We start from the raw sequence: 15,217 nt of genomic DNA, 5'->3' as shown, positions 1-15,217 counted from the left end.
AGCGCGCGGAGCTTGATTGGCGCTGCCTGTGGGGGAGGAGCCGCCGCCGCCGCCGGCTGGGTTCTAGAGGAAGGGCCTAGGCCGGGCCTGCCTTGTTGGGCTCGCCGAGCGCCCGAGCTCGCGTCCCGCCGACGTCTCTGCCCCAGTTTCACCCGCTCCCCGTCCCAAACGGGCTGGGCACGGGGAAGACCTGCCAGAGCCATGGAGGACGAGGTGGTCCGCATTGCCAAGAAGATGGACAAGATGGTGCAGAAGAAGAACGCGGTGAGCTCGGCGGGCGGCGCGGGCCGGGAGGGAGGTCGGAGGGAGGCCGGGCGGCGAGCGGAGGCCGCGGGGACGGGACGCGGTGGGTCCCCGGCCGGCCCGAGAAGGGTCCCCAGCCGGCCCGAGGAGGCTCCCGGCCCGCCGACGACAGCCCTCCTAGCGTGGGAAGCCGGCGTGGACGGCGCCCGCGTCCGGGAGAAGCGTCCTGGGGGACGTCCCGCCGTCCCGCGGCTGCGGGCTTTGGGACCGGTTCTTGGTACTTGCACGTCCCTCGTTGTTACTGCCGCGTACTTAAACCTAATCGAGGCAGTCTCTCCTTTTGTTTTAGATTTTCATGGTAGTAAATCCTCGCTAAGATAGCTTAAGAATTGAACAGTATAGAAAGTCCTCACTTTAAAGAGTTCATTCTCTTTCCCGTGATTGCTGGCCAACAACTAGAACAAACACCCAAATAGAGGTTCCTGATCTGCTTTAGAAACATCAAGCTGATAAAGGGTGAAATTCCGGGATCTTCAAAAGTGGAACTTGTTAGGTGGTAGTGTGTGCAGAAGAGCTAGGGTTAAAGCACACGCATTAACTAGGGTGTACTGGTAGATGGATTTGGACAAATGGCATCGCTGGGCGTTAATTAAGTGGTTTACAGTTAATACCAGGGGCGTTATCTTATTTGTTATTTACAATGTGTTTATGTGAACATGTTCTCCTGTGGTTCGTTTGAGGCTTGCCATCCAGTTTCTGCATTTTTGTCTACTTGTCTGTGCCACTTTCAATTCCTGGCTCCAGAGTCCTATGTTTTCTTGCTAAACTTCCACAGTTGTGGTTCCACCCGGCTCAGCGCATTTTCGTATCAGCATACCTGAAATAACTTATTCACATCTGTGAAATGAATTCCGTGTCACACTAACGTGAAGTAGGAAAGGGATGCTGACTTGTACAACACTGTAGAGTTACCAACCAGATGTGCAAAATGTATCTTTTTTACAGAATAAGAAACTGAGTCAGAGCTAAGTAGCTAAGCAGTTTGGATTTAGCCAGCATCCCGGCTTCCTGCTGGACAGCATGCCAGAGCAGGAAGTAGTGTTTACACTGAGTGCTTAAGACCTCATCGTCTGTTCCTCTTTTCCTTTAACAGGTGCATCACCCAGTATTTAATTTTGTACTCTGTTAATCTGTATTTGCAATTTGGCCTTTTAAAGTATTTCCTGTTTGTTTTTTGTTCTAGACATGATTTCTGCTATGTATGTTTCCTGTTGATTTCCCTTTCATGCCTTGCTGCAGGTTGTGAGTTCTGGTTATTTGATGGGCTGAACATTTCTGGAAAATTTTTCTCCTTTCCTGGAGTTCCTCAGACTCCCAAGGTAGAAGGTCCCAGGGAAAAAGGCAGTTTGTTGGTTGGTTGTTGTTTTTTTCTCTAACTCAGGCTATAATGTGTAACCTTTTTAATCATCCTCTAACACATTATTTTTTTATTGATTGATTTTAGAGAGAGAGAGAAGGAAGAAAGGGGGGGGGAGAGAAAGAGATCGACCCGTTGTTCCACCTACCCATTCATTCATTCATTCATTCATTCATTGATTCGTGTGTGTGTGTGTGTGTGTGTGTGTGTGTGAGAGAGAGAGAGAGAGAGAGAGAGAGAGAGAGAGAGAGAGAGACCCGAACCCGAAGCCTTGGCGTGTTGGGAGGACACTCTAACCAACTGAGCTACCCAGCCAGGGCTCGATACTGCAGTTCTCAAGTTATAAATGCATTTTGAGATCTTTGATAGTGGATTTGTGAGAGAATGAGGATCAACTCTACAGATAATCCTCAAATCTCATTTTTCTAATAGTTCAAAACTTCTAACAGTATGAAAACTTGCCCCCCAAAGGAAGGCAAAATTGAGTGGCTGTTGCACATTTTGTTTTCTCCCTTTTTTATGTTACAGAAATTCAACTAGGCAAATAAAATAAAGAGAAAGGGAAGTGGTCTTACTGACTCCACCCGCCCTCCCAAAGCAAGTGTTCAATAGTTGAACAAGTTGTTCTGGGGATTGTTGGATTATGGTTATTTGTTTCTTTTCTTGTGGTTTCCAGCTTTTCTCTGTGAGTTATTTTTATATTATGAAAAAGTAAATCTTGCTTGAAAAATAATAGTCTTACTGACGTGTAAGTGCTGTTATTGGATATTGTGTGTTTCTTTAAAATATGTTTTTATTGATTACAGAGAGAGAGAGAAGAGAGAGAAATAGAAACATCAGTGATGAGAAAATCATTGATTGGCTGCCTCCTACACGCCCCAAACTGGCGATCAAGCCTGCAACCCTGGGCATGTTCCCTGACCAGGAATCAAATCATGACTTCCTGGATCATACATAGGTCGATGCTCAACCACTGAGCCACACTGGCCGGGCTGGATATTGTTTTATTTATTTATGAAATATATTTTTATTGATTTCAGAGAGGAAGGGAGAGGTAGAGAGAGAGAAAGAAACATCAACGATGAGAGAGAATCATGGATCACCTGCTTCCTGCATGCCCCCCATTGGGGATAGAGCCTGCAACCTGGGCATGTGCCCTTGGCTGGAATTGAACCCAGGATCCCTCAGCCACAGGCCAACACTCTATCCACTGAGCCAAAACAGTCAGGGCTGGATATTGTTTTAATAAAACTATAGATGTCATCTTTAGTAATAATAAAAGCAGCTATCATTTATTGAGCTCTGACTCTGAGCCAGCATTCTACTAAGTACTTACTTACTATATCTCATTTATTCCTCAGACAGTTTTGCAAAATGAGGGTTATCCCCATTTTAAAAATGAGGAAACTAGCCCTGGCTGGGTAGGCCAGTAGGTTAGAACATTGTCCCAATATGCCATGGTTGCAGGTTCGATCCCCAGTCAGGGCACATAAAAGAAACAACCAATGAAGGCATAAATAAGTGGAACAACAAATTGATGTTTCTCTATCTCCCTTCCCCTCTCTCTCAAATCAATCAATAAACATTTTAAAAAGACTGCTAGCTAAAAAAATAAAAGAAAAATGAGGAAACTAAATATGAGAGTTAAGATAGTGGCCAAATGAAGATGTGAATTGAAATGTTTTGCTCCAAAGCCAGTACTTCTCTGTTAAGCTTCAGTGCCTCTCTATAAGACCCTTGCATCTCTCTTTGAACTTGGCATGGTGTCAAAAAGGTTGTTGCCACCAGTCCAATGCCAGCAGAATTCCCAATTTGTGATGCTGTGAAGGGAGAAACTTTAAGTGAAGCTGCTCCAGTGAAACAGCTCAGTTGACACAGTTTGAAAACCCTGGAAATGCCCTCCTAGGAGACAAAGGGGAGGCTGTCTTAATATAGAGAAAAATGCCTGCTCCCTGTTCCTGATTGGTCTAATTTCATGCAAATGAAGACTCCCAAGTTCTCCCTGTTCTGATTGGTAATTCTGGAGCTGCTTTGGTTGGTTGATAAATATGCACATGAGGATATAGCTGCCAGCTTTTGATTGGATGGGGAAGGTCTCAGTCCATTAAGTTAAAATACAATAGCAGGAGTTTATAAGGGTCTGCTCAGATGGCAGGAACACAATGCAGGAGGTTTGGCTGGTCAGTCTATGTCTTTTCCCTGAGGTATAGCTAGTGTGAGAGGTCTCTAAACAATGGCTGTTAGACTCTATGAATTTGGGCCCAATTAACCACAGGAGTCCTCTGGACAGGTATATGCTTTCTTGGGGTTGACAGTGGGTATAATTAAGTGAATTTAAGACTGGGAAGTAAGGGTATTTACTCTTCTGGGGCAGACAGGTTTCTCTAAATACCTAGTCAATATCCTGACCTGAACTACCCAGAATATTGCCCCTGGGTATACTTGATCTTAAACAGTATTAGCAATTTTACAAGTGTCCTCTCCTGAGGCCATGATGAACCACATAAGTTATTGACATTTTCACATATTGGTTATTTTTTACTTAGCTTTCTTCTTGTAATTATGACTTCATGCCGTTACGCAAGTCTAATTCCTAATGTGGTGGGTTCAAATTCTGGTTCTTCTGAATTTTAGCTGTGTGATCTTAGGTAAGTTCCTTAACATCTCTAAAATGTTTTTCTTGATGGTAAATTGGAGATAATTTAGTGAAGATTAGATGAATATAAAATTCTTACCAGTGCATAAGATATGGTAATGGCTAAAAAACTTGGATTGTCTTTGTAAGAGATTTATGGCGCTACATTGTAGAAGCAGTCAGGTAAGAACTTAGAATTTTCAAGTTCATGGAGAGATTTTGTGAGTTGTGTTGAGGTTAATTTTTAAATTTAGGCACAGGGCAGAGTGGGATTAAATTGCAGGGAGAGAAATTGAAATTAGATGTTAGAATTTCATAGGAGCCGAGATTCCTGAAATGTGTAGGTTTCTAAGTCTTAACATATCCGGTTGAAAAAAGAAGCTTTGGTTTCCATATTAGGGTTAGAGTCAAAATTTAGAATGACTACACAATCTTTTATAACAGTTTTCTTGAGATATAAAGTAAAATTCACTCTTTTCAAGTGTACAATTCAGTGGATTTTAGTATATTCACAGATTTGTGCAACTATCACCACGATCTAATTTTGGAACATTTTCATGACTCCAAAAAAGAAACCAGTACCCATAAAGTAACCCATGAAGAAGTCACCATGTCTCCCCACCGTCTCAGCCACTAATTTACTTCTATCTCTATGGATACCTGTTCTGACATTTCATATAAATGAAACCATACAATATGTGGTCCGTGACTTGCTTTCTTCGTTTAGTGTTTTCAAGGTTCTTTCATGTTAATAGTATATATCAGTACTTCATTGCTTTGTATTGCTGAATAGTACTCCAGTGTACTAGTGGGTTTATCACATTTTAGGCTCTTTCCATTTTGACTATTATGAGTAATGCTGCTAAGAATGTTCTTGTATAAGTTTTTGTGTGGACATAAGTTTTCATTTTTGTTACATATGTACCCAGGAGTAGAATTGTTGGGTCATATAACTATGGATAACCTTTTGAGAAACTGCTAGACTATTTTTCATAATTGCTGTACCATTTTACGTCCTCACCAGCAGTGTATTGAGGGTTCCAATTTCACCACATCTTCAATACATGTTATTAGCTGTCTTTTTTATTATAATCATTGCAGTGACTATGAAGTAGTATCTCACTGTTGTTTTGATTTGCATTTCTCTGATCACTAATGATGATGAACATTTTTCATTGTTTGTTGGCCATATCTTTGGAGAAATGTCTGCTCAAATCCTTTGCCTATTTTTTAATTCTGTATTTATATTTTTGAGTTGTAAGAATTCTTTATATTCTGAATACTAGACCCTTATCAGAGATGGGATTTGCATATATAGTCTCCCATTCTCTTGATACTCTTGATAGTATCTTTTGAGATAGAGAAACTTTTAATTTTGAAGACAAATTTATATATTTTTTCTTTTGTCATTTGTGCTTTCAGTGTGGAGTAATTACAAATTTGAGATCACATAGTAAAATAAAAATTCCTGTTTGTAGTGATGTTGTTGAGCAGTAACTCAAATATTTATAATTGTGTTTCCTTTTTTTATAATATGTTTTTATTGATTTCAAAGAGAAGAAGGTAGAAGTGGAGAGAGATGGAAACATCAATGATGAGAGAATCATTGATCAGCTGCCTGCTGCTGCACATCCCCTACTGGGGATCGAGCCCGCAACCTGGGCATGTGCCCTGACTGAGAATTGAACTGTGACCTACTGGTTCATTGGTCGATGCTCAACCACTGAGCCACACTAGTCAGGCTATAATTGTGTTTCCTTTAAAAAAAATCTTAATTTTTAAATTTTTGAAATCTCATAATTCTTACTAAGAAGTGTTTGAGTTGATTGAGCTTCAATAATGCTCACTTCTTAAAATGCTGGCTTATGGTTCTTTGAGAATTATTATTATGGTAGAAATAGATAATTCTTGTTATGTTTTTGTATTCCTTATCATACATCTCCTGTGTCTCAGGCACTCTATTTTGATATTTCATACGTGTTTATTACCTTATATGACCATTTTAACTATTTGGTGTCAGTGTATTATCTCACCTACATACAGGAAACTGAAGCCTAAAAAGGACAAATAACATTCGCAAGTTATTATAATTAGGAAATGATAGTATGTGGATTTGCATCTAGATCTGTCTTTTAGATAGCCCATATTCTTAACTGTATATTCTATTTTGCTCCCTTCTTAATATCTCCCAGAGAAGGATGTTTGTATCCTATGTAGTCTTGTATATACTGGATACTCAGTACAAGTTTGAATACCATATTTTGTAAAAGTACTTACTTCTATTGACAAATAGGAGTACTAATGATGTAATAAAGTAGTGTAAGAGCGGCTGTTTATTTTTCAGGCAGTACTGTGAACTAAATTTGACTCTGGAAGTTAAGGTAGAATCTTTCTTTCTCTTGCATCATTATCTCTAGGAGATGCTGCAATCTAATAGACTTGACCTTTAGAGGCAGGTGATGATTAAGAAAAGCTAGGCTATGCTATTCACTTTAGTTCACAGGGCAGAACTGCCACCTGTGGACCTGTGCAATGGGAAAGAGCAGTAGTATAACGGTCAGGAGACAGTAGTTCTTGTCCTTTTGTATTACCCATCAGTATGATCTTGGGCAAGTCACTTTCTTTTTCTGAGTAGTTTCTTTCTTTGTATAATAGAGGTTTTGAAGAAGACGCTCAAAGATTTCTGTTTTAAAATTTCCTAAAGTCGCCCTAATCTGTTTGGCTCAGTGGATAGAGCGTCAGCCTGTGGACTGAAAGGTCCCAGGTTCGATTCCAGGCAAGGGCATGTACCTTGGTTGCGGGCACATCCCCAGTGGGAGGTGTTGCAGGAGGCAGCTGATCGATGTTTCTCTCTCATCGATGTTTCTAACTCTATCCCTCTCCCTTCCTCTCTGTAAAAAATCAATAAAATATGTTTAAAAAAATAAATAAAATTTCCTGAAGTCAAGAAGGGTTTCCGTCTTGCTCACAGTTTTATCTTCCAACACAGAGCAGAACTTGAGTATTTGTTGAGAGCCAATAGAGTGTAATTTGACAGAACTACATAGATCTCACTTTTTCTAGTTAGTAATCATGCGACCTTGTACAGACTTCTTAATTTATCTGGACTTTAATTTCATCATCTGTAAAATGGGAATAATAAAAGTACTGTAGGGTTTATTGTGAAGATGAAATAATATATGCAAAATATTTAATAATACTTGGCACATACTAACACAAATTTTTGTCACTGAATTAATATATGGTAATCTGTTCTTACATTTTGATCATAGTTGTTTATTTCTTAAAGAAGCTTAATTGAAATATTCATCTTATTTTGTTAGAATACAGTGTAATTATGATAAAGGTCATAGTTTTATCCCATGAGTATTATTTAGCTTTTTCTTCCTTCCATAGTCTGTATCTCTAACGCCATTGTCACCAAAGAGATCTGAGTGAAAAGAGAGAGTGTGATGAAATTAATGCAAAGCTATTGCTTCTACTTGGAAAACAACTTAAACTTTAGGCCACATTGCTGATGTATTGGAAGAATCACCTTTATATGTGACAGACAGCATTATGGAAGCCTAAGGAGGGAGATTGTGCTTTTTAAGGGATTCCTAGAAGTGTGATTTTTAAAAATCTTTTTTTCTAATTAATCCTTAATCAGAAATGGATCAGAAAGTCCATGGAGACATGGGTAGAGGAAAATGTCCATGGTAAATATAGGATATAGGTCCACAATCTCTTAAAACCTTTAGAGTCTGATATATTTGAGAATTCCAAATTTTTCAGATTTGGTAAAGCTACTTTTGTACATATATTGTATTATTACATAATATCCTCATTGAGGTGTAGGCAGTTTCCAGTAATCAGACATCATCATTTCTATAATGAAATGCAGTTTAAGTGGGATAAGTAGAACATAAATAGCTTTATATCTGTCATATCTACATTTTGCTGTCAAATGAGTTTATTGAAAACCTATGAGATATTTTTTGGTTTTCAAAGGTTTTTGATATTGGGATTTATAGATATGAAATTGAAGATCTTATTAATTCATAAGAATGCCAGGCCTATGGAAATGCTTGGTAAGTGTAAATATAAAGTCATTGTTAGCTTTTTAAAAATATACATTTTTTTATTGATTTCAGAGAGGAAGGAAGAGGGAGAAAGAGATAGAAACATCAATGATGAGAGAGAACCTTTGATTGGCTGCATCCTGCACACCTGCTATTGGGGATTGAGCCCACAACCCTGGCATGTGCCCTTGACCGGAATCAGTCCGCAAGCCAATGCTCTATCCACTGAACCAAACCGGCTAGGGCGAAAGTCAGTGTTAGCTTTCTTTAACAACTGTAATGTTCCCCTTTTTTAGTTGCCTGCAATAAAAAAAAAAAATTATAGAATTTTAAAGTAAGAAGCGAATCATTAAAATCCTTTATAATAACCTATATCATAGTTTCTATTAAACTTAAGTTTTTATTTGTGAAGTACTGGGTTAAATTTAAATGATGTTATCTGTTTGTTGCTAGAACAAAAGTTAATACTGTTTTATTCTCCACAGCCAAGTCCAAGATCTGTCAACTTTAAATGGAAAAATTATGTAACTGGAAGCCTTTACTTGATTTTATATTTAAGAAATAATAATGATGCCATGAGATTCCATGCTTGTTTCTTCCTGTGGGGTGCATAATGAGGGACATGCTCTGCGGCTTTCTGTTTTCCTAGGGTATCTGTATTTCACTGATCCATAGGGTACCTCGTTTTCACATTTCAGAAAGCAAAATGAGTAACATGTATCTTTGGCCAGATGGATGTTAGGATATACTTTCACAGGCAGAACATCAAACCCAGCATCAACATTTGCATAATAAGTGTCATCATGGGTTTGGAATAAAATCTGAGAGACATTAGTGAAGTGCTCTTTGAACTTCAAGGAACCAAATGGTTAAAAAACAGTGGGAATGAAAACGGCTAGCTCCACACCATACAAAGCCAGCTAAGAGCTTTTGATTCTTTTATGGATTCTTTTATGAAATGCTGCATTACTGTTGATACAGCTTTTTGTAGGATAAAAACATTAATGTGATTACCAATAGAGCAGAATTCCTTCCCCACGCCCTGCCCTATCCTCCCCTTCCTTCTTCTCCCACCCTCACTGGTGTGGATGCTTGTTTTTAAAGTCATGTCAATAAAAATGTAAAAGCAAAGAAATATATATTAAAATCTGAGTCATAAAGTGATTCATAAGCATTGGACTCTGAATGCAAAGTAGTTTTAGAAGCACCAAAGGCACTTTGTTTTGCTTATGTTTTTCTCTTTATATATGTGAAAGGTTAATATAAAAATTCCAATTCTAAAAGAATCCTGTCCTATATAATAAAAGCCTAATATGCAAATCGACTGAATGGTGGAATGACTGGTCAGCGGGGGGCGCAGCTGGCAAGTGGGTGGCACCAGGCCAGCCAAGGCAGGTGCCAGTGGGCAGAGGGAGAGGACAGCAATGGGGGTTGCGGTGGCAACCAGCGGCTGCAGAGGGGCGATCAGGGGGCGGGGCCAGCTGCCCGCCAGCCGGCGCTGTTCCCCGATCACCTCACCGGTCGCCTCCTACAGAGGGCGGTGGGGCGATGGGGGGGTGGGACTGGAGCTGCCCCCTGGTGGTCAGTGCTGATGGCTGGCAAGCACAGTGGAGGTGGTGGGAGCCTCTCACGCCTCCATGGCAGCGCCAAGGATGTCTGACTGCGGCTTAGGCCCACTCCCCTAAGCCGTCAGTCAGACATCCCCCGAGGGCTTCCAGACTGCGAGAGGGTGCAGGCCGGGCTGATGCCCCCCCCCCACCAGTGCACGAATTTTCGTGCACTGGGCCTCTAGTTCTTTCAATAAACAAAAGTAAAAAGAAGTGGTAAGAAAACACTGTCCTAGTTAATACTTTTTTCTTTATTAGTATATAGAATATTGATGTGTCCACATATAATACATTAAGTGAACATTATACTGAGTACAATATGATTAACTGAATGTATTAGATTAGGTGAAATATGGTAGAATAAATATATCAAGTTAGAATGTTTGGCCACAAGCTGTAAGTTGTGCTCCTGCTTCTCATCTAATTTCCTTCTTCATTTATCTTTTATTTTTATTTTTTTACTTTTTACTACATTTATAGGGGTGACATTGGCAAATACGATTCCTCTTTTAACTTTCGGTTTTGGCAATGTTCTTGTCACAGACCAGTGAGATACGGAGACATCATGAGAATTCTAGTAAAGATGCCCTTTCCCACTCCCCCTGTGTGTGAGTGAATGCTAAAGGTGCTAAACACCTTCTAACCCCCATTCCCACTTTCTCAGGCTTGGCTCCTTTATCAAGCAAGTGCTCTGCATGGACATTTGGGGATGTGTTATAGCACCACAGTAAGAAATACTGTATATTTTACGTTTCTACTTGGTACACATATAAACAAATACTATTAAAAAAATAAACTTTCTTTTTTACATCTGCATAGTATTCCATTGTGTAAATGTACCACAGCTTTTTATCCACTCATCTACTGCTGGGCACTTGGGCTGTTTCCAGACCTTAACTATTGTAGATAGTGCTGCTGTGAACATAGGGGTGCATATATCCTTTCTGATTGGTTTTTCAGGCTTCTTAGGCTATATTCCTAGAAGTGGGATCACTGGGTCAAATGGGAGTTCCATATTTAATTTTTTGAGGAAACTCCACACTGATTTCCACAGTGGCCGTATCAGTCTGCAATGTATTGGGGTTCCTTTTTCTTCACATCCTCGCCAGCACTTGTTGTTTGTTGATTTAATGATTGCAGCCATTCTGACAGGTGTGAGGTAGTACCTCATTGTTGTTTTAATTTGCATCTCTGATGATTAGTGATGTTGAGGGATCTCTTACCCTTTGAGACAGCATGGAGGGACCTAGAAAGTATTATGCTGAGTGAAATAAGTCAGTCAGAGAAAGACAAGTATCACATGATCTCACTTATATGTGGAATCTAATGAATAAAATAAACTGACGAACAATATTGGACAATAGACATAAAAGAATGAAACAGGCTGACAGATCTCGGAATGAGTTGGGGGTGGGGGCAGGAAGAGATTAATCAAATATTTCATATGCATATATGCATAATCCATGGACACAATAGTGAGGTGAAGGCCTGGGGAAGATACGAGAGTGGGGACGGGGAGGTCAATGGGGGAAAAAAGGGACATCTGTAATACTTTAAACAATAAAGATAAACTTAACAAAGAAAAACATTCACAAAACAATATTTAACAAGTACTGGTTGTAACTCAGTAAATGGATTTTGTGATCCTTTACTGAGTTTCAACCCATATTTGGAAAAAACTCCTTTTCTCTTCCTCTCTTATTATACACATATGTGTGTACACATATACATATATACGTGTGTGTGTGTTTACCTTTCTCATATGAATAACTGAACTATAATGAGTTGTGAATAGTAAACCATAAATTTAAATTTCTAGTTAGTTTTTGCTTAACTGTCCGGGAAATTCAATATGAAATTATTTTACTTTATAGGCTGGAGCATTGGATTTGCTGAAGGAGCTTAAGAATATTCCCATGACCCTGGAATTATTACAGGTATATACTGCTACGTGTCATAATTTTTTAATAGTTAATTGTCATAAAGTACTCAAATGTCTTCAATACCAATTTTTTTGTCATTGCCTTGCAGTCCACAAGAATTGGAATGTCAGTAAATGCTATTCGCAAGCAGAGTACAGATGAAGAAGTTACATCTTTAGCAAAGTCTCTCATCAAGTCTTGGAAAAAGTTATTAGGTATAATTGATCTTCCCTTATGTATATTTATGATGTTCTGGTTTATTCAAACATTTGGTTGAATAAGTATGAAGGGGTGCTTGTTTGAACTCTTGGAGAGTTTTGCTTTTTAAGCTAGTCAAATTTAGTTTTCTTGTCTTTCAATATTTATAACTAGATTGCCTCTTTAAGTAAGAAGACAATTTCCCCCCAAAGGGAAGGTTGCCATACTTAAAAAAAAAAAATTGTCATATTTATTTTGTCATGTTCTCTTTTTCTCTCTCTATATGTACTCAAACACAAATTATTTTTTCTGAACTATTGGTGAATATGTTGCATCTATCATGCTTTACCGTTTAATACTTACATGTCTTTTTCCTTATAACAAGTTTATTTTCTTATGTAATCATAATACAGCAAATTCAGGAAATGTAACATGAGAATAGTACTTTAATCTACAGGGAATATTCTATTTTTGTTAGTTGTCCGAATGTCCTTTATATCTTTTATGACGTTGACATGAAGAATACAAGTGTGCTGTACCCTTGGGGTTTATCTGCAATTTTCTCATGATTAGATCAGACTGTGCATCCACAGTTACAATGCTACTTAAGTGTGTTGTATCCTTCTTGGGGTTTGAGACCCAGAGGCATTGATTATGTAAATTTTGATTACCCAGTCAAGGTATACACTGTATCGTTTATTATTTTCCCTCTTGTATCTAATAGGCATTCTGTGGGAGATACTTTAAGATCTTGAAACTATCTTGCTCCTCATCAGACCTCCCTACCCTTCCCCCCAAATTGTTTTTTATAGTGACAGTTGCAAAATAGTGATTTTCTCTGTCACTTCCTTAATACCTATAAATCATCATTCTGCTATAAGAAAGAACCTTCCTTTTATACCTCCCAGTTATTTATCTACTAGAGGCCTGGTGCACGGATTCGTGCACAGGTGGGGTCCCTCAGCCTGGCCTGCATCCTCTCGCAATCCTCCTGGGAGGGCTGCAGGCGGTTGGCCAGCCGGGCAGGGACCGCGGGAGGGCTCCAGGGCTTGTCCGGCCCGTCTTGCCCACTTCCGATCGGCTGGACCCCAGCAACAAGCTAATTTACCAGTCTGAGCGTCTGCCCCCTAGTGGTCAGTGCACGTCATTGCGACTGGTGGAATGGTCAAACGGTCAGACACTTAGCATATTATGCTTTTACTAGAGGCCCAGTGCACGAAATTAGTGCACGGGGCGGTGCGGGGGAGGTCCCCTCAGCCCAGCCTGCACACTCTCCAATCCGGGACCCCTCGGGGGATGTCCAACTGCTGGTTTGTCATCCCGCTCACAATCCGGGACCACTGGCTCCTAACTGCTCGCCTGCCTGCCTGATCACCCCTAACTGCCCCCCCGATGGCCTGGTCACCCCCAACTGCCCCCCCCCCATGCCCTAGTCATCCCCAACTGCCCCCCCTTGCCGGCCTGGTCGCCCCAAATCCCCCCTCCCCCGCCGACCTGGTCGCCCCTTACTGCCCCCCCCACCCCCCCCACTGCCGGCCTGGTTGCCCCTCACTGCCCCCCTCTGCTGGCCTGGTCGTCCCTCACTAACCCCCCTGCCGGCCTGGTCGCCCCACGCAGCCTGCTGCTCAGTCGTTTGGTCGTCCCTCACTAATCCCTCTGCTGGCCTGGTCACCCCACACAGCCTCTTCGGTCATCCATTTGGTTGTTTCGGTTGTGACGGTCGCTTAGGCTTTTATATATATATATAGATCATATAGGATTCTTTGTGTGGACACATGCATTCCTTTTCTATATAATGGACATACAATGGATTATAATCCATTATTCCTATTTATATTGATATTTACATTGTCCCAAATTTGACCAGCAGGCAGTTCTTTAAACTGGCTCCTCTGTCCCTTTGATGAGCCCCCTTCAATTTTTTTTTTTTACTCTCACATTTTGGTACCACAAAATGTATTGGTCTCATTCATCTTCCTTGTCCCAGCCCTGGAATTAGTCGTTTCTTTAATCAGTTATTGGCTTTATATGAAAGAGAAAATAGCTGAACATTTTAAAATTTCAAAGGCCACAATAGTAATAACAAAAAACATATTGTAAGAACTTGGTAACTAGAAACTAAAAATTGTTGCCTATAAAATTTAATTGTCTTGTCTTGGGATAACAAAATGTAATATAAGATTCTGTGAATATATTAGTGCTTTTTGGCTTTTGCTGCTGCTTATAATTATTAAATTCTCATTTTTACTCTATATTTTATTTCCGTTTATTAAATTTTCATTTATATTTCATGTCCTTTTTAAAAAAAGTGTTTATTTAAATTACTACATTAGACATGTATATAAGAAAGGTTAAAACAAGGGGTCTGGAATGGATTAATTCAATTTACATTATTTTATTTTATTTTTTTTAAATATATTTTTATTGATATTTTACAGAGAGGAAGGGAGAGGGATAGAGAGCTAGAAACATCGATGAGAGAGAAACATCGATCAGCTGCCTCCTGCACACCCCCTACTGGGGACGTGCCCGCAACCAAGGTACATGCCCTTGACCGGAATCAAACCTGGGACCTTTCAGTCCGCAGGCCGACGCTCTATCCACTGAGCCAAACCGGTTTCGGCCAATTTACATTATTTTTAATGGAAAATAATGGTTCAGTTTCAAGCAGCCTTTCGGAATGGATTAAGTTCCAGAACCGAGGTTTCATTGTATTTATATTGTATTTTTAATGAAAAAAATTTTTGTATTTTTTAAATCGTAACTCATTTTTATTGATTTCCGAATAATCAATCCATTGTGTGACTATACAACAATTTAATCCCTTGCCTGTTAGATTTGTTGTTTTTAACTTCATGGCTATTATAAATAATGTCTTGATGAATATCTTTCTGACTAAAGTTTTTTCTTTAGGATGTTATTAGATTTCTAGAAGGTTTACTACTGCTGCTACTAAGTAGCACAGTTTTGAATACTTAAGATGTGCCAAGCGTTGATCTTTATTAGTGCATTTAATCCTCCCAACAATCCAGTGTGCTAAGTGCTATTATAATCCTCATTTTATGATGAGGAAATTGAGGCACTGAGAGATTAAGCACTTTATGCACAGTTGGATTGGGACCAGTAGGCAGATC

At 39.7% G+C, this 15,217-nt stretch overlaps 1 protein-coding gene across 3 annotated transcripts in view; it reads left to right on the top strand.

Annotated features, from left to right (window-relative positions):
* LOC308236887 (transcription elongation factor A protein 1) overlaps nt 1-15,217 on the top strand; it is a 72,580-nt gene that overhangs the window by 35,709 nt on the left and 21,654 nt on the right. Inside the window, exons 1-3 of one of the 3 annotated variants that reach the window (XM_080647025.1) lie at nt 14-264; nt 11,838-11,900; nt 11,995-12,100. In XM_080647025.1, coding sequence (XP_080503151.1) covers nt 202-264; nt 11,838-11,900; nt 11,995-12,100 — 232 coding nt within the window. In that variant the 5' untranslated portion in view covers nt 14-201. Of the gene's footprint in view, nt 1-13; nt 265-11,837; nt 11,901-11,994; nt 12,101-15,217 lie in introns of those variants that run through there. The other 2 variants (XM_080647024.1, XM_080647027.1) reach the window with 2 other exon arrangements.

Source organism: Plecotus auritus (assembly GCF_963455305.1).
Source record: "Plecotus auritus genome assembly, chromosome: 11".
Classification (NCBI taxonomy): Eukaryota; Metazoa; Chordata; class Mammalia; order Chiroptera; family Vespertilionidae; genus Plecotus; species Plecotus auritus.
Note: the sequence above shows the minus strand (reverse complement) of the source record. Positions and strands in the feature narration are given on the sequence as shown.